Raw genomic sequence first — 22,454 nt, forward strand, 5'->3', positions numbered from 1 at the left:
ATGAAATGCTAAGTGGCCAGCCGTTGCGTCGTCGTGAAAAGCTTGTAAAATTTGCAGTCGAAGTGAGCGAGGGACGACTGGGACCCAACAGTGACCGGTAGGGTGGTAAACTTGCTGCAATAATGAGCCATCATGAAGTTTAAACCGTGCCAGTTGTCTTAAGCGGCTGTTGGGAGGACGGGATAAGCCAGTGAGCCGGTCGATAATTGTGCGGCAGTACGTATCTGCAAGTTGGAGCGAGGCGAGGTCTTCTGAGGACAGAATGTCAACCGAAGTCACGAACCGTACCGGGGCCATGGTTGTGGTCGGTTGGCTGGGCGGTGCCGAACAGAGGGAAGGTGAGACATGGGCATTTGGCGACAGCGGGAAACGAGATAAACCGTCAGCATCTTGATGCTGCCTACCAGACCTATATGTGACAGTGTAGTCGTACTCCTGCAAACGCAGAACCCAACGGCCGAGGCATCCGAACAAATTCTTCAGGGAGGACAACCAACACAGAGCATGGTGGTCAGTCACAATTGTGAAGTGGTGGCCATATAAATAGGGGCGAAACTTTTGTATGGACCATACGATGGCGAGGCATTCTTGTTCGGTGATAGTACAGTTTCGCTCAGCAGGAGAAAGAGTACGACTCGCATAGGCCACAACTTGCTCTTCAGACGCGTGGTTCCGCTGCAACAGGACAGCGCCTATTCCATGCCCACTTGCGTCAGTGTGGAGGATAGTAGAGGCTGTGGGATCAAAGTGATGAAGCACTGGTCCTGATGTGAGGCATCGCTTGAGGGTCTGAAAGGCGGCTTCACATTCATCCGTCCAGGTAAAGGGTGTGGTCGTGGTCTGGAGTTTATGAAGAGGAGCTGCGATAGTCGCGAAGCCACGGACAAAGCGGCGGAAGTACGACGCTAATCCGAGAAAGCTGCGAAGGTCTTTAGGTGTGGTTGGTGTTGGGAAATGCTGTACAGCAGCGACCTTGTCGGGATCTGGCTCAATGCCGTGCTTGCTGACCACGTGACCTAATACTTTGATGCTGCGGCTCCCAAATCGACACTTCTTAGTATTGAGCTGGAGACCGGCCTTAGCTAGACACGTGAGAACGTCGTCTAAACGTTCTAGGTGCTGGGAGAAGCTGGACGAAAAGATGACAATGTCGTCCAGGTAACATAGGCAGGTTTTCCATTTGAGGCCGCGTAGTACGGTATCGATCATTCAATCAAATGTGGCTGGCGCATTGCACAGACCAAAAGGCATTACGTTGTATTCGAAAAGGCCATCAGGTGTTGCAAACTCCGTCTTCTCTTTGTCGGGCTCATGCATCGGGATCTGCCAATATCCAGAATGCAAGTCGAGGCTCAAAAAGTATTCGGCACCTTGTAAGGTACCCAAAGCATCGTCAATACGGGGCATAGGATATACATCCTTACGGGTAATGTTGTTTAGTGCCCTATAATCGACACAAAAGTGTACCGAACCGTCCTTTTTTTTAACTAGGACAACAGGAGCTTGCTGAAGGCCTTATAACATTCTGTGCGAGCATGTCGTTGACTTGGTCTTCTATAAATTTCCGTTCAGCAGACGATACACAGTAAGGGCGGCGACGAATGACGCGGGATCCCTCGGTTTCGATGTGATGAGCGGCCACGGTTGTTTTACCCAAGCCATCCGAACACACGTCAAAGCAAGATTGATGTTTCCTTAAGATGGTCAGCAAGGCATCAGTCTGAGTTGGGCTCAAATCTGAACTCATAGTGGCCCTGAGAGCACTGGGTCAACCGTCCGTGGGCGCCCAGCAGGGGTACCAAATATCTGTCGCAGCTACACAGTAAATGCTGGCCAATCAGGGAAGTCGCGCTCATGGTTGAAAAACCAAGTTTGGGCGACCTGCCTCAGGTAGCAGGCAACATTGCGGAGCTTGTGTGACTCGTCCTAATGATTGCAAGCGCTCACCCTATCGTACTGGTGAAGCCAGTCTTCCACGTCTTCGCCGCGAAGGCCAGAAAAAACCCGAGGGTCGCATTGCGGTGCGGTGACGGACCAAATAGGCCCAGCTGACGGAGCTGAGGTGGTGGCAGCAGTGGATGCGGTGGTTTGTGCCATGACTGGTGTTGGCGAGTGACGGACCGTCGACCGTCGACCAGAGCGGAGCTCCAGGGGTGACCGGTAGAGCAAGAGGACGGGGATATCAACGCACGCTCCACCACTTGTGAGACGACGCCCAGGACGGAGGCAGAGCTCTTGTATTGTCACACAGCGTGAGACAGCCAACGAACACCAACCCGACAAAATGATGATGATTATGAGGATGGGTATATACACATGAAGACGATGACGAACTGCACAGTCAGCGCTCACAATATATATATATATGTAAAGAAAATGAAAAAATTTTAAATGCATAATGCAAAATAAAGAAAGCACTTATATTACACAATAGGGAACGTGTCCTCTTAAATTGTAAGAACAAGTAGAAAACATTTGACTAGCTATAAAAACTATACAAATATAATATACAAGCTATACAAATGGACTATAACGTGTCCCCAGTTTGTCGCAGATGAAAACCTGCGAGGCCTTGTAGGATATTCAGTAACGCACGTACTTGGCCTTCAATACTATCAATTATTTTGAGTAGTACCAGTGCATAACAAAACATTCCATACCCACATTGGTAAAAATCTGCAGAGTTTGTACGAGTGACTAGCAGTTCCATGAAGACTGTTCCCAGCTTCTCCATATATATATATACACACTTTCCACATAAACCTTCATTGAACCACTATCTTGGAAATATTTGACAGTGAAGATCTAGCTCTATAGCCCCGAACAAAACAGCTGAATTGAACTTGCAAGCCTTACTTGCAAAGGAACTGCATATTTTGTTTTGCTAGCATCCTTGTGTTTTTCACTAAAGCCAATACAACAGCTCATAAATTCAGACAAAGCCTCTAGATAACTTGATTTAATAAAGCAATGGTAGATTTCACTTTTTCTCAGTTTGACTGATTCTGCGCCAACTTATAGATTCATTGCTTACTCTGGCTTCTTGTTGCAGTGCATCAACAGGAATGCTTGTTTGTAGCATAGCCATCAGTCTATGAAAAAAAAAAGACCCCTGCAATATGCTATATTTGGCTTTTTGTCCAAATACATGCACATGCCCCAGACATATTCACTGAATAGATCCGCAAAATACTTCCACAGCTACTACAGTGATGTGAATTTAAGGGTACCCTTATAGTTCTGCAATAGAAAGAGAAAAACATAAACAACCTTTGCAGATGTAGGCCAATCTGAGCAGCTCATATGTCGAACAGGGAGGCTGTATAAGTGACTTCTCAAACTTTTTGGCGGAAGTCCTATGGGTCTGCTTTATCGCTGTTTAATATATACAAGACTTTCTAAACACTACTATATTCCATGCTTTGCTTACCCGAGCCTTTTCAGATGGTTTACACCCGCCACAGTGGCTCAGTTAGCTAAGGCGTTGCACTGCTGAGCACGAGGTCGTGGGATTGAATCCCGGCCACGGCAGCCACATTTCGATGGAGGCGAAATGCAAAAACACCAGTGTCCTTGCGTTGCAGTGCATGTTAAAGAACCCCAAGTGGTCAAAATTAATCCGGAGCCCTCCACTACGGTGTGCCTCATAATCAGCACTGGTTTTGGCACTTAAAACCCCAGAAAGAAGATGGTTTATGTGTGGGAGAATTATACAGGGAGCTAAGCTGTTGCACTTTATTTTGAAGCTATGTCTGTTTAGGTCTTTGGAACAAGAACAGATAGCACAATAATTGTGAAGTATTAACGTTAACAGTAGTGTATGGAGCAGTGTTTCTCGTTCAGGAATGGTCTTTCTAGGACCACTCATAGCTATTTACAAGATTACAGAAGAATTCTTGACCGCTGAAAGCAAAGTATATGCAAGGGAGGGCATGCTTATCGATCTCAAACAGCCTTTCATCTTGTTGCCTTGCAGACTTTATGTGTTCAGTTGGCATCAAAGCATTGACTGAGTACGCATTTGAGGTGATGTAGAACCGCTCAGTAGAGCCATGTCTAGAGCAAAATATTCTTTTGGCCTTAGCATAGGTACCATCAGGCAAGATAAGGGCTGTACTATTTATCCTGATGTGTCTAATATACTTCTCTGAAGTAATGATGGCACCGCTCACATTTATTTTCTTATACTCCACAACCTCACATCCATGCAACGGTGAGTGAGCACGAAGAAAACTGTTGGAGACAGCTTCAGCCTTTCCTAAAGGAACAACTTCGCCAAGGGTGTTTTTACATTTCGCTTCCATCAATGACAATGCATAGTCATTTGCCAATGCCTTCAGAGCAAACAGACTGCTGTGAAGCAGCAGCCGTGTGGCAATTTGAAGGGCTACTCCATTAGAAGAGGTCACAAGTCGCAGCAGCTTGCCCATGTTTACTTCAAAGCTGAAGCATGAGTGTGCCCATAGAGGACCGAAGAGGACCACTGACTTTGGGATGTGAAGGAGCTGGTGCACGTTATATGTCATGTTCTTTTGACCATAAAGGAACTCGACACCAACTACAAACTCTGTAAGAAATCGGGCACTGCGCTCTATGTCTAATGGTGACACCGAATCTTTCAAAAGAAGAAACACTCCTTCTACAAGAAGACCCCAATGTTCCACATACTTCTGTGGCAGTACATTAGCGAGGCATGGCATGCTGTAGTACAGTAGCCAATATTGCCACTCGGACGCTTTCCAGTACTTTCGTACTGTCAGTGCTCTTGGCTGACGGCTGATGCACTCAGGCATTTTAATTGAGCAAAGCCGTTCATTAATGACTGTCATTGTAGAAGGCCTTCCGCAGTAATAGTCTGTTCCACACTCTGACAACCATAACTCGGTTATTTGCCTACTAACACCAAGCAAGACGCAGTGCATGTAATCAGGGCACCAGGACCACACAGGGCTAAACCCAGGCAAATTAATTAAAGGAGAAGGGCCTTTTACGCCATTCACTGTGGAGCCAGTGCGGCAGGCAGCTGCCATGTCTGCCACTACCTCTTCATCTGTGCGGTCGGGATGAGGCTGGCTTAAGCAGTACTTGACTGTGCCTATATTGAAGAAAAAAAAGAGGTGACAAGGTGATATTCACATCCAGTACTGACCGCGTGCCAGGACCTAGCTCAATAAATTAAGAACATTATTTTTAACCGACTGTTAACATAACTGCTTCATAAAAGTAAAAATACCTTATTTTTTGTGATTATAGCGATTTTGCTGTGCACAAGCAGTTATTAGACAACAAACTAAGTTTGTAAACACAATGACAAGCAAGTGGCAGTGGTGTATAATGATAGCTATCTTACAATATGCTGACACAAGATTAATAAAACTGTGATTTCTCTGGCTACTGCCAGTTCACATTCCACTGGGTTCTGTTATACACATGATAGCATGTGAAACTTATTGAGCTTCATAATCATACTGCACTGCTAGGTAAAAGTTCAGTTGAACTTCAGATAATGAATCTGCCGATTACACATGCAAATGCTATAATAATGAGGAAGACAACATACGCTTCTCGTATGAAACTCACCATCTACATTGTTGCCCGGATGGTAGCACCAGCTGCAGCCGAAGTAGCCGTTAAATTGCATCATCTGCTGCATTGCTGCTCTTGCGGGTGAATCTGCACAACAGCAGATGCAGAACACCTGCAAAACGAGCTATTATATAGACAAGCTAGTACACACGTATACGGTAATTGCACATCAAGTACTTTTACTTACTTTAGAGCATATCTGGGTGTCGTTGAATGTCCAAGTTATGCCACTTGCATTTAGTTTCTCCAGCTGAATGACGAAGGCTTCCAGCAGTAGTGTCATGTTGGGATGTTCATTCCCATACCACAGTAGCGGCATCATTACATTCTTCCACCGCAGCAATGGTGGCAATTCATTCAGAGTTATTTGCACTGGCCATATACTATATTTAGATGAATTGAAGACGGGGCTGCCATCACAATTTATGGTCACTGTTAAGTCATGTGCCGCCATGCCAACTTTCTCCCGCGTCACTCGGTACTGCGAGCCGTCTGTAATATCACTCATTGAAGAAGTCCTTCCAGAACTATTGGAGAGACTATCCATCACTGCAGTACTGGCTGTCTTGCTAGAGAGCACGGACTCCAGCTGCTTTTCAATAGGCAGGCTTACAAAGAAACTGCCCGAACGCACAAGGTCACGTCCAAGATATTTGGAATGGCACAATTGGCACTCAGCTCGAAGTCGTCGTCGTTCTTCTAGACTTCCCTTGGTTTCTCCAAGTGACAACTTGCAATTTGGGCAATAAAAGTGAAACACGATATCTGCGATATCGACACCACACAGCTTCTTAAATAAATACTTGCTTTCGGGGAACGCCTTTTTCCCAAAAAGGTTGTTGAACAATTTTTGAATGGCCTCAATTACTGTCCATGAGAGCCCGTATTTGACAGCGAGGTCCAAAAGCATCATGTACGCATCGCCCCGGGTCAACGTCCCGTCATCATTGAAAGGTTCCGCTAAATCTGCGTAAAATGAGTCATTTCTATCACTTCTATCCGAGGCCACATTCTCGTCTACATAGGCACTCGGTGATGTGCCACCGTCGTCCATTTGGAATGACGCGCCAGATACGTTCAAATCTTCGTCGCTGTCATCACTAAAGACATCAGGAGATGACAGTTCGCGCTGAGGGGCCAGCGAACTTTCCGATGAAGGTGCGCGTTGATGAATCCGAGCATCTTTCGCCCATGCTTGATTAGGTGACATCGGTTGCGAAGCGTTGACTGATGAACTATGAAGGCGCCATTTCGTCGTCTTCGGAATGACATCACTTGATCCGGGATCCAAGTATGTCTTCCGTCTCTTTGGTGGACCCATCGTGTACACCAATCTCTACCGAAACGTGCAACACTAAAAACAAACACTGAAATATCTGACGCGCTGCTGCTTGCGTAATTGTTCGACTAGCCCTACTAGAGTGACCTGGCCCTACATAGGCTACATACTAGTATCGGCTAGTATGGCCATGATGGCGCTACAAGCAGCGGCAGTTTGGTCGTACACCTGTGAAAGTGTGCCGAAGTCCAAGCACAGTTAATTAACCCTTATAAGTATGTGTAATAAAATAAAATAAAATGCGTATTCTTTGTTGTCTGCGCGTAATTTTTTTAATATGTGCAGATGATGGTGATGATCACTTTTTATTAAACCTCCTTGCAGTGCACCGATGAGCCATGAGACCCATGACGTCACTTCCGTTTCCTTCGTTTATTCGATGGTCAGTGCATTGCAGTGACGGCGTAGCGATAAAGACCGGGCTGTCGGCGGACAACGTTTTGGAGTATTTGCTGCGGCAGAAGTAGCTGCTATGTACGCGTGCGTGCGTTTTGTTGAGGAAATTGCCAATAATCAATTGTATATCATCCCAGTTAAAGATATCTTAAACTTTAACCCCAAGGATGAGTCAGACTTTGACAACCGCACAACATACAATGCGTATTGGCGTGATACATCTGATGAAGAGAACAGCGGCCAATATGTTGTGCAAATCCTGAAACTTGCAGGTGAGTGGTTTGTCATTTGAAAAAAAAACACACAAAAAAAAAACGCAGTGTGCCTTCCTTACTTTCTTTTAGGTCGAGCGCATTCTATTGCTCCTAATTGGTTACGACTGATAGCACGTGTTTTGACAGTGCACTCGAAGCAGTGCTCTATAGGCATAGCTTTTGGGACAGCTGCGCACAGGAGAGCACTTGAAATTATCTATACATCAATGTGTGTTGAGCAAATGATATTTCTTTCGGCAGTCGTCCCGTACTTACTTCGTTAGCGTTCTTGAAAGTAATAAGATAAACGTGACACTGAACTTTTTTTGTGCTAATGTGCTCAAACACCTAACGTTCTGCGTTTATTATACGTTATCGCGATTATATTTATGCACTCGAATAGCGATGTCCTGCATGCGCAAAGTAAGTCAGGTGTCAGGATTAGCTAGGCCAGGGGCCCAATTAATGACGGTAAATTGAAACTACGAAGCCGAGTGAATTACTGCCGATGATCAAAAGGCGTATAGGAAAACGCGACTGTCTTAAATTTGATTATCTGCAATGTATATAACAAAAAAGAGCATGAGAGATTTGCATCATCAAGGTTCTATATATAATACCGGTGTCACACGACCACCTTCGATCACGATCGGGCCGGATCCGTATCGAAATTATCGACCTCGATCGGCTTCCTCCCGCAGCTTGCGCGAAGAAGCCAATCACGACAGAGGACCAAGCTTCTCACTAAAGCATCACTGTTGAATGTGCTCAATAATAGACAAGTAGCAGTTTAAAATGTTTTGTATAGCTACATTTGGAGTTTTCCACTAAGGTTTGCCTATAATCATGTCGTGGTATTGTCAGTAATATCACAGAATTATTTTGTGAAATTGGCCGAATTAATTGACATGTATATCATCTCTATTTTCATTAGTTTGATACAATTTGTGTAGCATTGTACATGACAGATAAGTATGTCTTAATTTCAATTGCATTTCAGCATCAAAAAAGGAGATGCAGCGGCAATTGGAGCTGAAGCGGCCTCAAATACCAAAGCTTAATCTGTCGGATGTTGATTCAGAAGGGGAGGAGGAGCAGGCAGCAAAAAAAACGGCAAGACAGGTTACAAAAGCAAAATTTTCAAGTTGCAGTTTTTCAGTACAAACATAAATCAATGTGAAACTTGATTCTGACAGTATATATATTTGTATGTCTTGTTGCAGGAATTGAAAAAACATAAACAAACAAAGGCCGCTGCTAGGAAACAGCAGTACTCAAGTATTCTATCCCAATATACGCAGCACATGGCTCACAATGTTGCTGATGCAAGTCGGCTGGAACCTGCAAAGGTAGTGCAAGAACTTTTCTTGGGATGCTAGCTGTGCCTTTATGTATTAAATACAGTGTTATGAAATTTTCCAGCTTCCTGCTCCAGGCAGTGGTGCCACATTTGAAAGAGGAGCACGGCCAAAGTCAAAACCTTCAGGAGCTCCTGCCAGGAAGGTGTGAATTAGTTTTTACCTTTCCTGTGAACCCTTTCTATTTTTAGTCTGATACATTTATAATTTAATGTAATAATATGCCATGATACTGCACGTATGTAGTCTGTTCATGCGTCTTCACGTCTTTTTTTTCTTAACTTTTTATATTTGATAATAATATGCATAGTCATGGATGCGGTTACATTATGGTGCATCGATTAGAGGCCTGATTGTGCAACAGTCATATTTATTTTCATTGTGCAGAAAAGGGCCACATTTGCAGCCACGGAGTCAGAGTCAAGCTCCGACTCTGATGAGGCATTAGTTCCAGCAAGTCAGCTGAAAAGTGCATTGAAAGAAGTTCAGTACTGGAAGATGCAGGTTAAAGAAGAGCGCAAACACAGTGCTGCTCTTAAAGAGCAAGTGGACTTTCTGCAAGCTCAAGTTGTGAGCCGGCTGACATGTGGTGAGTTGACAAATTTACATTTTGCTTTTATTCCCGCCCTTCTTTGCAGCTGCATGTAGTGTAATATGTTTTAGCCTAAATTGTATACTTAAATAAGCACTGCCTTTGTGTTTACAGTTCAGGAAACATTGGACACCATGAGGACGGAAGCAGGTAAGCGTGTGATGTATTATTGAATACTTGACTGCAGGAGAATACATAGTAATAAGAATTTGTGTTTAGACTCATACATATGTACTGTATGTCAATGTTGCTGTGGTATTTTCAGGAGCTGGAGGGGGTTTGCAGATGCCTCCAGGTCAAGGGCTTCCTCAGTGTGATGACAGCGGAAAAGACGCATGTATGTGTAACACTGTGTTGTGCTAAAGGACTTTCGTTGCATTGTGGTTTGCTTGCAGAAGCAGACTTCATTCAGCGCAGCCTCGTAACGTTGCAATGAAACTCTAAATGTGCAAGTGTTTCATGGCCAGTGTTCTATTGTTACCACAGTGCAGGATGCAATAATCTCAACGACAACCTTTTGATACATTCTGTCTCTACTAATCAAGCAGGCAGGAGGCACTGTGAAATGCTATAAAAAGCATAATTCATTCTGTTGCATTCTATTCAAGGGCAGTCAACTCCTTGTAATGTTTTGCTTTGTTGTATGCAGCAGTAGGTTGATATTGTGTGATGTTGGCAGCTTTCCCATTAATCGCAAACCTGTTTTGAATTCTGTACAAAGAATTTGTCGTAATCACCTATTTGTCTCTTGTTGTGTAAATCTGCTATTCCTATGCTCAGCCTTATCTAATTGCATATGGTTCAAAATTATATGCAGGCATCACAACTGGGGAGCCCAGTTGCCCAGAGCTCATGGTGCCATCTGGCGAAAGTCCAGAGCATGTCACAGGTACTTTACTTCACAAACTTTACTTTTGTGCTGAGCCACTTGCTGCCCTTTTCAGATTAGAGGTGTTGTTATAACACTTTTTTTTTTAATGTTAGGTTCGGAAAGCTCTTCAAAGGAGTGTGCAACTGCGCATGTATTTCCATCATTCTCAACAACTCCTGATGGACGTGTAAGTAGTTTTCAAGCAGCATTCTAAAAACTTAGTTTGCTTATGACTAAACTTTTGTTTTTTGGCATATTTGTTTTAGTTCCACCTCTGCAACGGCATTTTTGTTACTGCCCTACAAGCTGCAAAGCTTTTCAATAATAAGAAGCCGTCAATTCTTGTGCGGGAAGCCGCACAAGTAATTTGGGGTGTTGAGACCCTGTCGCAGCGCTCAATAAGCGGTAGACTGGGACCCACCAGACACGGTGAAGGCGAACCATGCAAACAATTATCTCCTGATAAGTTGGACGCTGTGTATGGTGAGTTTTTTTCTTGGTAGGGCTTATGTACTTGAACTATGCTTACTAATTTCTTTCTTTCCTTTTAGCATGCCTGTCCCACTGGGGGGAAAAACACAGTGTTGACACCTCAGTGGCATCAGAAAAAGTGCTGCGCACTTTGAGCGAAAAAATCCAAGATGTAAAAAAAAAGCTGCGCATTTGAAATTACGACGTTGGCCTAACAAAAGGCCCACGAGGAAAGTTGCAATAAAGTGTTTCCTGTTTTACAATCTGACCTTTTCTTTACTGTGTACCTGAGCTGATCAGAAATTTCAGTGAAGGTACTCCAATAGTGAGTCACGCAGATCAACCAGCTGTAAGCTCTGCATTTTTGTTGAAGTATTGATCAATCTGTGTACTTTTGTACCAGGAGTTAGATATATATGGTTATAGGCTAATATTGCCCTATTGGTTTAGCCAGAAACATCTTGCTAACAATAATGTAGGCCTTATTCCAATTCAAAAGACATTTTGCTGTGGGAGTGGTTTACATTTAGCTGGAACTCTCAAATGTTGGATGTTCAGCTGGAAATGGCACATTTTACAGTTGGAACCCAGCTAGAAATAAATATTCCAACTGGAAAAGTTGTCATTTCCAGCTGGAACTGGTAGGCATTCCAACTGGAAATTGGCAAATTTTCCAGTTGGAATCCAGCTAGAAATAAATATTCCAACTGGAAAATTTGCCATTTCCAGCTGGAACTGGTAGGCATTCCAACTGGTAATGGCAAATTTTCCAGTTGGAACCCAGCTAGAAATAAATATTCCAACTGGAAAACTTGCCATTTCCAGCTGGAAATAAAACATTCCAACTGGAAAATTTTTCATTTCCAGCTGGGAACTGACATGAAATTTGACTGGGAATGAAGCTTTTCCAGCTAGATATTTTTCCAGCTGGGAGAAATTTCCGGTTTCATAATCCAGCTGGGAATGGGAACATTTTCACCTGGGATCTGATAGCGACAACGCCGGAAGTCGGTTAAAACCTCGGCAGGCCCAACCCAGACCATAATGGCATCGAAGGAGGATTTACTCTTTGCACAGCTGCATCCGGTGTTTTCTATGTTTTAGTTAGTTCGATATATTTTTGTCGTGGATAACCTACTTATTCCGCCCCTCGCAAAATAAGCTTTCGCTGCGCGACCCAGCGCCCGAGTTTTTCTTGCTACGTCCTTGACCATGGTTATGCGTTGACCGTCGCGTCGGGCCCACGCACGAGCTTACCGACTCGTACGTAACTCACCTCTCATTCAGCTGCGACCCGCGGCTTGGCGCGCACATGACGAAAAACCACACGGCGACGATGCTGTACACGAACGAAGCGAGCAGCGCGAAGGTCACGTAGTTGCACAGCTTGTCGCTGCTCCACTCGATGCGAGTGTAGTCGATCTGGCACTTGCCGCTCGATGCGTCAACATCGATCCAGGGCTTCGTGAAGAGCAGGCACTTGTCCACCGTGGTATGAAGCCTGGCGTTCATGTTGCGATAACAGACCAGCGCAGCGATGGAGGTCGCCATCGCCAGCACGTAAGCGACGACGTGCGTGGCGCGCCAGCCGGTGACACTCCATTCGGGCATTGTCGAAGCGTCGACGCTTTCGCCGGCTCTGCGGCGAACACGACGGCCAGCGCGATCGACGAGAATCACGCAATGTAAACACGGATGAACCGCCTGAGCAACCCCGACAGCTTGGCGAGAGATGCCATGACAGCTGACAGCGGATTGGATTGGAACGGAGCTGAGTTGGCTTGTCTGCCGTTTGACGCTAGAGTGTACTAGAAAATGGTTGAGTGGGCCGAACGGCGCTCTGCCGCTAAGGCGCCGCGTGTGGAAAAATAGTGCGAGGGCGCTGCGAGCGAACTGGATTGGGGTGGAGATGCGCTCCGCGGCATATTCAACGTACTTTCGCTGCGGGCGCCGAGGCCGATTGCGCATAGTACGCTCTTAAAATAGCACTTTATTTCAACTACAACTTTATGTTTACACCATTTTGCCAAACATATATATTTGAGGCATAGATTATACAACGCGACGTCTTCAATTTTGCTTTCGTTGTCAAGCGCGTCTTCTGCTAGCGAGCGCGCGGTCGCTACGCGGACGCTGGCGTACGCCCAGTTTTTCTCGCAGAACCTCGGTGCAGTACATTTTTTAATGGTTTAGTTGCTTCGGTGCGCCCATGACTCTTGACGGCCAATTCCAAATGTAGTTTTAGCCAGGTGAACTGCTGTTTTTACCACTGTCCTCTAAAAGTAACTGGTATCTCCGCACCATGAAGGCTACGTAAGAAAATTTTATTATTGGTATCGTGTCATTTTACACGCTCTTGTTGGTGGATATTGATCAGGGACAATGATCGAAGAAAACAATACTAGAGCGAAATAAACGAGGTTTATTAACTGCGTACGTGGCGCGAAGAATGACCAATGTATGTCTAGGTAATTCAATCAAAAGCTACATAGACATATTTATTTGCGATATATATATCCAGCGGAAAAAATGTGAGAACTCCCGACCGCTGGAATAAGCGCACGTGTTTGCAGCAAACAAACACTCTTATTAGTGAATACTGGAAGTAAAACTCTCATTCACAGAAATAATATTCATAGCAGGCAAAACCATCTTATATATATATATATATATATATATATATATATATATATATATATATAGTGTGTGTGAGCACTATTCATACGCTTCATATTCTCATCTGTACATTCTCATCATCACCGTTTTGGGGCCTGGTAGCGGGGCTCTCGCTCGGGAAAATAAATGAGAGTCTGACTGCCTAAACCTTGTCTCACAATATATATATATGTGTGTGTGTGTGTGTGTGTGTGTGTGTGTGTGTGTGTGTGTGTGTGTGTGTGTGTGTGTGTGTGTGTGTGTGTGATATACTGTACGACGCCGATTAGTCATTTCCGTTCGAATGCAACGCATAGCAGCACTATTGAAATCTCAAAGGTGAGTGACTGCATGCAAATGAGGACTGTTATTCCGAATGATTTTGCTGCCGGAGAGTCGTGGCTGTGCGCAGAGGCGCAGTTCCTGAGAGAATTAATGGACGGGTGTTAATAAGTGCTGCTTAATAATACTTAATAATGCTTAATAAGTCCTGCGTTTTGGGGCAGCCTGTAAATCTGCTAACTTGATTCAGACAAAAATTTTTGACAGTCTCACCATGTTTGCAACCCATTAAAACTGAGTGCCCCATGTGGTACCACACTTATCTTCTTCAACGAACGCAGCAGATCTGCACATATATCTACGTGTATGTGAGACATGCATTCCTTTAATTGTTTCATTATGGTCGTTACGATAGTGCACCCAATAACTGAACGCAGCCGTTTATAATATAGAAGCTGCAGAGTTGAGCGGTCATACATTTGGGAATGGCATTACATTCCCGCATGAAATATAGGATAAGCGTAACATGTTTTTCTCGGAAATCAGACTCGGGAATAATTTATGTTGTTTACACCCCCAGAAATAAGCCGAATAACGCAGCCACCTGCTTTCTTTCTTTTTCTTTTTTTAATATAAGCTAATTCTTGGGTTTTACGTGGCAAAACCACGATATGATTATGAGGCACCCGGTTTAGTTTCTGCCACCTGGGGTTCTTTAACGCGCACCTAATAGAAGTACACGAGTCTTATTCGATTTCGTTCCCATCGAATTCCGCGACCTGGATTGAACGCGCGAGCTCCAGAATTAGCAGCGCAACGCCGTATCCACGATATGGGCACTAATTAGGCTACCGCGAAGGCTTTCTTTTCTTTTTCTTTTCCTTTTTTGAAGTATCGACTGGGAAAAAAATTCCACGTACGGTTTACGGCCAAAGATTAGCATATAGAATGGCTGTTTTAGGCCATGGGACCAAATATCTTTGTACGCATTTTTTATATTATCGTCTAATAAAATTCCCCTTTGATTTGATTTAATTAACTAAAACCGTTTTCGCCGCTCGAGGTCAGGCTGCAATAAATGACCCCGTACCAATTACTCCGCATTCTGTTACGCGAGAAAGGCAGAAATTGCAATGAAATGTTGCGCTGCAACTTTTTTTTTTTTTCTATAACAATACTTCCCGTAAATCGGACGACAAGGCGCCGGATGGGGCAGTTATGTTTTATTTCTTTGAAGCGGCAAGCAGGAAGGTTGCATATGTTTCTCCTTCTGCGTTTCGCAGGACCTACTGATGAAAAACTTTATGCGCAACAATACACACGGGAGATACATGCTGCTTGAAGAACGAGAAAAATATTTTTTCTCCGAAGGGAACCGTGCAATAAAATAGTAGAATGAAAGCCGACACTGCGGCCGCAATGCACGCGCAATGACCGAGCGGTATTAAAAAATAATAAAAAATAAATAAAGAAGAGAAAGAAAGTAGTTTATTCTTAAGGCATAAATAGATGTCATATGCAATTATGAACCCCATTTGAGCGGTCTGAACGCAAATACCAGCGCGCGAAGTAGTACGAATAACCCTGCCGAGCAGTATCGCCAGCAGTTTCCAACGGCGCGACCTTGATGCGGCCCCATCCACTTCGACCGCAGCGCCGCCCCAATATTTTTCCACGTCGGGCGCCTCACTGCAAAGCATGCACCGCCCCAGCCGCTCGTCCCACTCGACCATATTCTAGTACACTCTAGCCTCACCGCAAAGCATGCGCCGCCCAAGCCGCCCGTCCCACTCGACCATATTCTAGTACACTTCTACGGGAGTCACGGCCGGTTCACTGAATACTAAGAGGAGAGTGCTAAAGTTTGAAAAGCTAAAATGCGTGTTTTAAATTTATTACGATGGGCGTGAGCTTCTAATGAAAATCGAAGCTCGTGATTCTTTAATCCTTAAAATTGCGATTCCGTGAACACTACAGTTTCTGAATTATTGAAGACACTAGACTTCACATGACCGCGGGTAGGACTGACTATTCTGACTTACCCCCGTATTCAGAAATCCAACTTCGCTTCAAGTCCATGCTTGACTTGAGTTAAGTGACGCCTATTGTGAACGTGCCGAAGCAAACGCAGTGAGTGTCCATGGCATGTTCACGCCAGGCGTCCTTTAAATCAAGTCAAGCATGGGCTTCAAGCTAAGTTGCATTTCTGAATACGGCGGTTAGTTGAGTAAGGCAGCCTTTGAAAGTTTTCATTCCTCCATGGATGCTATTCTATGTGGCGTGATGTAAAATACCCCCTCCCCCCCCCCGCCCCCAATGCCATTGAGAGCACCGACCGCGTAATCAGAGAAACTTCGGAGGAAGCTTTACCACCTATTCAAATACATGTAAAACGCAGAAACGCTTTTCTGAGATAATCACTCGGACGATTTTGATCAAATTTATTGCACTGGAGACAGAGGGTAAATTATAGTGACTGCTAGAAGTAGAATTTCTATTTATGCCCTGAAATTTTTAAAGGTAATTTTAAAATATTGTCAGATTTTAAAGAAATAGAAGCATGAATTTTAGAATTTGTAGCTCTGCACCAAGAGCAGATATCGCAGTTCTGTAAACTTCATCAATTACAGCATCCAAAGCAGACAAATTTGACATGTCAATTTATATCTTACGCGAATTTGTTATACAGTTTACAAAGGTTTTGCAAACGTTTTACTCACAATTAGTGGTTAACGTTAGAGCCATGTATAATATCTCAATATTGTTAACGTGAGATGTGCTATTAGGTGCAATTTACAAAATTCTTATATATTTTTTAATTGCGAAGTTACAGAGTTGTTAACTTGATAGTTTCGTTTTCTGAAAATTTGCGATTCTTGCCCATTTTTTTAACATCGACTACCTAAATCGAAATGCGCCGCCAGCATTCCCTAGATTCTAACTTTTTCTTTTAAGTGCAACAAACCTCATCAAATGTGGTGCTCTGGTTGCCGACAGCAACGATTTCTCCTTTCCCATGTATTTTGATAGAAGCCTCCGAGCTAAAGCTTCCTTTTTACAGACAAATTACTTGCGTTTACACCGTGTAACTCAATATTTAAATGGATTTCTAGGAGTAAATCAAGCTTTCAATTACCAATGACGGATAGAAGCCTCCGAGCTAAAGCTTCGTTTTTACAGAGAAATTACTTGCGTTTACACCGTGTAACTCAACATTTAAATTGATTTCTAGGAGTAAATCAAGCTTTCCATTACCAATGGTGATAATAATTAGAAGTTCTCTAACGCTCATCATTTCGTGCCGTATTTGATTCCTGCACGTAATAATGCTCTAGCTATCGCGCCACTGTTTCTGATGGAGAGCTAAACTGCAACGGTTTTGACGTTGCTTTGGTTTTAGAACGGTCTTCTTAAATTCGTATCGACTTACCCTTTTCATAGCCTCCTATACATAGGAGACTCTGTCCTTCCTTCGCATGAAAAGGCCTGCAAGAAAAGGCATTTCATTCAGTAGAGATACTAGCAGTCATGGGTACATTGTGTAATCAAGGAGTACACCAGGCATAGGTTAATTTCTTAGGAAGTATCTAAAAAAAATTCCACAGCTACCTTGTTTCTCCACAAGGAAAGTAGAAAATTGCTATATTTTTAGAGAAAAAACTTTTTGTGCGCAAAACAAACAGGGACGAAGAAAAGGAGCAATACAAGGACGAGCGCTTTCTAACAACTAGTTTTATTTTAGAAGAACCGCCAAGGTCGATCCACATAGGTCGCGAAGCTTCGGGCGAAAAGCGGTTCAGAACCAATTGTCACCGACAACAGCAAGGGTGGTTATGGGAGCAGCGATTGAAGCGCGACTATGTTTGGAGGGAATAAACACTGAGAAAGAAAAAATGTGTTTGATCCCTCTTATATAGGAATCGGTATAGAACACGAAAGTGAAACGTGTCTTCACAGAAGTAGTGTAATGTTTATTGCACATTGATATATAATGTCTATTGGTGTTTTGTGGCTAAAGCGCCCTTAGGCGTTGATGCACCCACGCTGACGCCTGGTGGCACGTCTCCTCCATCACGACTACCAACGTCGATGACCATGAGCAACCGTCGTGCATATGGAAGCTGCACTACGCTGCACACGCTAGCACAACGCGAAAGACGAAGCACGTAACTGACACACTAATACAACGCGCAAGACAAAGCACGTAACTGAATCGTCACCGAGTCAAATCAGCGCGTACAGCGCGTCGTAATTGCAGCCTCCGCGATCAACTTCAGAAACATTTTCAGAGCTAATTGCGGAGGCCACGCTCCGCTGTGCTGAGTACGGTGAACGCCACCTAGGTGGCGTTGGTAGTGCTTCTTGATGCCAGCGTCCCTTCGAATGCTGGCATCGAGGCGTCGTAGTGCTGAGACCACCGAAGCGTTCACTGTCGGTGCGCGTTAGTGTCATAATGCAGTACTTCTCTTTTCTGCTCGTAGGCGGCGGCACCGCCCCGAGCAAGAGCGCGGGTACACGGAGGAGTGTTAGATATATAAGGCGCGTCTGTGTAGCTCTCTGCAAATGCGTTTGTGGCGCAATGGGTTAAACGCTCGGTGATCTATTGTCGCGGACCGAGAGGTCGTGGGTTCGATTTCCAAATTTTGCATGTTTGTGGAACTTTTTCTTCTGGTTTCTTTCTTTGTATTATGTTCTTTGACGTATTTCCGTGACGGAAATACGTCAGTGAAGTCTTGGTGGACCCCGGCATAAAACACTTTCGTGTTAAAAGAAGCGTTTTTAAATTAAAGCGAGACGCAGTTACATTCATTCAACGAAAATAAAATTCCTAATTCATTTTATATATGCATGGCGAGAAAAGATACAACTGTATTTTACTAGATCATTAACAATAAATACCTTCTTTCAAGGCCCACCGTGAGAGCGCCCATCGATAGCGGCGGGCGTTGACGCCGCTGTCACTTGCAATGCCAAGCAACTCTTGGAGTGCGTGGAAAGGCGCGCTCGTAAAGTTCGCCTGTTACAATACGCCCCCTCACATGTTGTGTTGTTTTGCATGTCGACGTTTGTCTGAATTAGGTGACGCGGGTAGTTTTATTGTTTCTTAACCTGTGCAGTCAAAAGTAGGGAGTTGCGACCGCCAGATACTTGTTTACTTTAGTTGTTTTCGTGCAACAGCGCTGGCCGACGGGCTTGGCGTCCGACGAAAGGACGAGCACTCTACGCAATCTACGCCCAAAGTGTTCGTCGGCCTCCAAAGAAAGTATGTTCTGTGCAGCGATGCGATTTCGACACCCGTACGGCTGATCTTTTCTGGCATCGCTTTTCGCGCTGAAAACTCGGAACGCCCATGAAGTCGAATGGCGGGCATTTGAATATACAGCTCTAATGGCAGGCCTCCGAAAACAAATTTCGCGCTTATGAGAACAAAATGACGTCACTTCTGTTTTTGGCGGATATGACGTCAAAGAATTTTTTCTTCCGTCGGAAGTGTTCCCTCCTCACACAGATGGCGCTAAGCCCCATGAACCGCCGGTAAGCAACCATGTTTTGAACGTATGGGCTCCTATGGAAGCTTCGCTACCAGGTATATTTACCTTGGAACCGCCTGCTTGAAAACCCACAGATCTGCGCGGTCCAGTCAACAGAGCACGTCAATAGCGCATATAACAAGACTTGTGATAAAAATGCCACGGATAAGCGCTACCTGGTCAACATAAAAACAGCAATGCGCATAAAACAAGCACTTAAGCCGAAAACGCGTTAAAAATATGATGACAGAAGCGAATTATGTTTATCTAACAATGAAACAAAAGGATGACTGATGCATTTTCCCTTTAGTTTTGCAATCCAGTGAGCTTCCACAATTTCTCTCGCGGTTTGATTTCTATGCCTAAACAATATGTCGGTGCTTCTAAGACAAGGTGAGCACGCATCTTCTTGACAATGCAGTAACAAATGCGCCAAATGCCCGTTGGGCCAATAGAGTTACAGAATGGGTGTCAAGGTAAGGGAAGCGCAGTCGAGGACGGCACAAAATTAGGTGGGGTGATGAAATTGGGAAATGTGCTGGCGCAAGTTGGAATTAGCTAGCGCAAGACAGGGGTAACTGGAGATCGCTGGGTGATAGGCCTTCGTCCTGCAGTGGACATAAAAATAGTCTGATAATGATGATGATGATGATGATGATGATGTCCTGCCTTCTGTATAACGTTCACTCTAAACAATCTCTCCACTAACAATAAAGATTGTGCGAACATTCAGCATTCGAACACAATAGTGAAATATGCTCCGCTATTCGACTCGAGAATTATTTTATTGAAATTGTTGAATAGTTTCTTTTTCGGGGATATAAAGAATAACAACACCTATTAGAGATAATTAAGACGAATAAAGAGGAAGATGAGTCTCGAAACAGAGACCGATATAAATGAGGACTGTTCTGATTCTGCAACTGGATAGCCGTGGTTATTTCCAAGAGGCACCAGTTCCTGGGTGATGTTTCAATGACGGGTTGCTCTTCAACTCAATATTTCCCATCATTCAATAAGAATGACTTGCGTTTAGGTAGCCTATATGTTATGTTTTTAGTCGCAATTTAGCCAAAGCAGTGTTGCCATATGTTTGCATCCCTTTAAAACAATGTGCTGTGTCGTAGTATCACACTTCTCGATCTGCTTCAGCGAAGACAACTCCACGCGCATCTGGTGTGGCGCTGTTTGCTCGTTTCATTACTGTCGTTGTCGCACTGCACCAGATGACCGCAAGCAGCTGTTTCTCATTTGCAAGCTCCTCAGCTGACAGCACGTCCAGTAGGGAACGACGTTACATGCATGTGCCAAATAATGCAAATTGGCCTCTCTTTTCTGCGGTGTTTGTCTGCCAACAATAAAATAAAAACTTCACTCTGTTTCGGTTTGTTTAGAAATTTAAATGTTCGATTTAATGTCATTTCTCCGGAATATTCATATTCCATTCGAATCGCCCTTTTTAATATTCGAACGTTCATACTATATCTGATCATGTCAGCGTGACTAAACACAACGCCGCCACTGGCAGTACAACATAAAGCGATTACAGTCAAATGTCTTTATAGCGAAAAGCTATGGACTTCCAAAATCTTTCGTTATACAAGTCACTTCGTTGTAAAGGTCGTGCACCATACCGCTCAGAATAGAGCAGGCTGAGCACTTTCAAGAAAAGAAAAAAAAAACATTCCTTAACATGAATTTAGAGTTGTGGAATAAGTAGCCATTTTTTTGCGCACTTTGTCTGACAGAGTGTGCGACTGTAGCCAACCTTATTGCCCCGAGGTTGACGGCATGCTCCGTGGTGACATACAGGAGATACGGAGATACGCAAAATAATGTTGCAGATCACTGAATGCCGCTATCTCCTTCCGGCCGTGTATGTTCTTGGTCACTTACAGGCTCTTTATCACGGTTGCCTCTGTTGACATTTGCGTCCTTTCCGTCCTAGATTACTTTGAAGACGTCGATCGTCAAAAGTTAGTTACGATTACATCCCCACGTCACCTTTTAAGCATCAGCGGGTGAGACGAGTTGAACGATTCCAGGAGCATAGCAGCAGGATTACTTCTGACATGGGCAAGTCCGTCAAGTGCATCGCTAGCGTTGTCTCGTTAGCGCCAATCCTCGGTGACGGCTGCGGATGGCTGTCTATGGCACTGCTACGTAGTGTTTGTTGTAAAGCAAAAAATCTGCCGTTCGGGACTCCTAAATTTCTTCGTTGTAGACGCAAATTTGTTATAGCGATCTTCACGATGCAGAAGTTGGATAGGAATTCGGCAGGGTCATAATCTATCCTTCGTTATATAGGTCATATCGCTTTGTAGGCGTTCGTCATACGCGTTCGACTGTATTTCTTCTTGACAGACCAGCGACGCTTACATGCCAGCGTATCTGGCTGTTCATGAAATCATTGACATTAATTTTTCATTTTCCTATCTATGCTGCTGACTCATTAACTGCACCTCCACCTTTCCACAGTGAGATTCACAAGTTTAATTCGGTCTGAAATCACAGGACGCGGTGAGTGAACAACCATGAGTTCATTTCCTGATGCCCTCCCCTTTTTCACTTCATACCACCCGTTGTCCCTATTGGCTGTCCAGACAAATTATAGTGTGTCGGCGACAACCGGTCACATGACACGTGTTCCCCGGTCGAAAGCGGTGATTCTGTCTCTCCGGTGGAATCCGCGGACGGGTGACTACTAATGTCATGGCATATTTGCGACATTTAATTATGGGCCATATCTGCCCGGCTAAGTGCACCAGCAATCCGTCGTAGTTATGCTTCCAGTTCGCGTGTTGTATATGCTCATCGAATCCCTGACGCAAGTAAGCGTACGTTTTCGTGGGTTCTGAAATGTGGCTCTGTTTGCAACCTCGGTGTGCGCGGGCCTGTTCAGAACAATAGAGAGTTTAGCATGTCCGGTATTCCCGTATACGCAATGGCGTTTTTCGGATTAGCGGAAAGGCTAACGATAACTGCCGGATTGCACCCCACCTGGTGGCGCAAAGTGCCCCAGCAGACAAACACAAAGCTATTATTGCAGTAAGCAAGTGTATTCAACTTTGCTGCTGCTGTAAAGTTTTGGCAGCGGCGTAATGGTGAACATGTTGCCC

General features: G+C 44.3%; 3 protein-coding genes across 4 annotated transcripts; 1 reads left to right on the top strand and 2 right to left on the bottom strand.

The window, feature by feature from the left end:
* Positions 1-3,852: 3,852 nt before the first annotated feature.
* On the bottom strand, positions 3,853-6,938 carry LOC119435050 (uncharacterized). Its single transcript, XM_037702022.2, has 3 exons — positions 5,774-6,938; positions 5,581-5,698; positions 3,853-5,095 (listed from the first exon to the last, which is right to left on the bottom strand). Exons 1-3 carry the CDS (start codon positions 6,905-6,907, stop codon positions 3,855-3,857), a joined length of 2,493 nt encoding a protein of 830 aa, XP_037557950.1. The 5' UTR covers positions 6,908-6,938; the 3' UTR covers positions 3,853-3,854.
* Positions 6,939-7,378: 440 nt separating this feature from the next.
* LOC119435046 (BEN domain-containing protein 5-like) lies at positions 7,379-11,574 on the top strand. 2 transcript variants are annotated; one of them, XM_037702014.2, is made up of 11 exons: positions 7,379-7,593; positions 8,576-8,697; positions 8,799-8,924; positions 8,998-9,078; positions 9,321-9,522; positions 9,640-9,675; positions 9,791-9,862; positions 10,343-10,414; positions 10,510-10,583; positions 10,663-10,879; positions 10,948-11,570. In XM_037702014.2, exons 1-11 carry the CDS (start codon positions 7,398-7,400, stop codon positions 11,061-11,063), a joined length of 1,314 nt encoding a protein of 437 aa, XP_037557942.2. In that variant the 5' UTR covers positions 7,379-7,397; the 3' UTR covers positions 11,064-11,570. The 2 variants fall into 2 exon arrangements, with proteins under 2 accessions (XP_037557942.2, XP_049515640.1); XM_049659683.1 differs by lacking the exon at positions 7,379-7,593 and having other exon boundaries at positions 8,580-8,697; positions 9,326-9,522; positions 10,948-11,574.
* Positions 11,575-11,890: 316 nt separating this feature from the next.
* On the bottom strand, positions 11,891-12,630 carry LOC119435049 (uncharacterized). Its single transcript, XM_037702021.2, has one exon. The coding sequence runs from the start codon at positions 12,476-12,478 to the stop codon at positions 12,140-12,142; it is 339 nt and encodes a 112-aa protein (XP_037557949.1). The 5' UTR covers positions 12,479-12,630; the 3' UTR covers positions 11,891-12,139.
* Positions 12,631-22,454: the final 9,824 nt, after the last annotated feature.

This window comes from Dermacentor silvarum, unplaced genomic scaffold (genome assembly GCF_013339745.2).
Source record: "Dermacentor silvarum isolate Dsil-2018 unplaced genomic scaffold, BIME_Dsil_1.4 Seq40, whole genome shotgun sequence".
Lineage (NCBI taxonomy): Eukaryota > Metazoa > Arthropoda > Arachnida > Ixodida > Ixodidae > Dermacentor > Dermacentor silvarum.

Excerpts from the sequence above, each read along its gene's own strand:
- LOC119435050 (XM_037702022.2), bottom strand. The coding sequence starts at position 6,907 with ATGGGTCCACCAAAGAGACGGAAGACATACTTGGATCCCGGATCAAGT. Across the intron at positions 5,699-5,773 it reads ACACCCAGATATGCTCTAAA|GTGTTCTGCATCTGCTGTTG; the intron begins GTAAGTAAAAGT and ends CTCGTTTTGCAG. Across the intron at positions 5,096-5,580 it reads TCCGGGCAACAATGTAGATG|GCACAGTCAAGTACTGCTTA; the intron begins GTGAGTTTCATA and ends TCTTCAATATAG.
- LOC119435046 (XM_037702014.2), top strand. The coding sequence starts at position 7,398 with ATGTACGCGTGCGTGCGTTTTGTTGAGGAAATTGCCAATAATCAATTG. Across the intron at positions 9,863-10,342 it reads TGACAGCGGAAAAGACGCAT|GCATCACAACTGGGGAGCCC; the intron begins GTATGTGTAACA and ends AATTATATGCAG. Across the intron at positions 10,415-10,509 it reads AAGTCCAGAGCATGTCACAG|GTTCGGAAAGCTCTTCAAAG; the intron begins GTACTTTACTTC and ends TTTTAATGTTAG.
- LOC119435049 (XM_037702021.2), bottom strand. The coding sequence starts at position 12,478 with ATGCCCGAATGGAGTGTCACCGGCTGGCGCGCCACGCACGTCGTCGCT.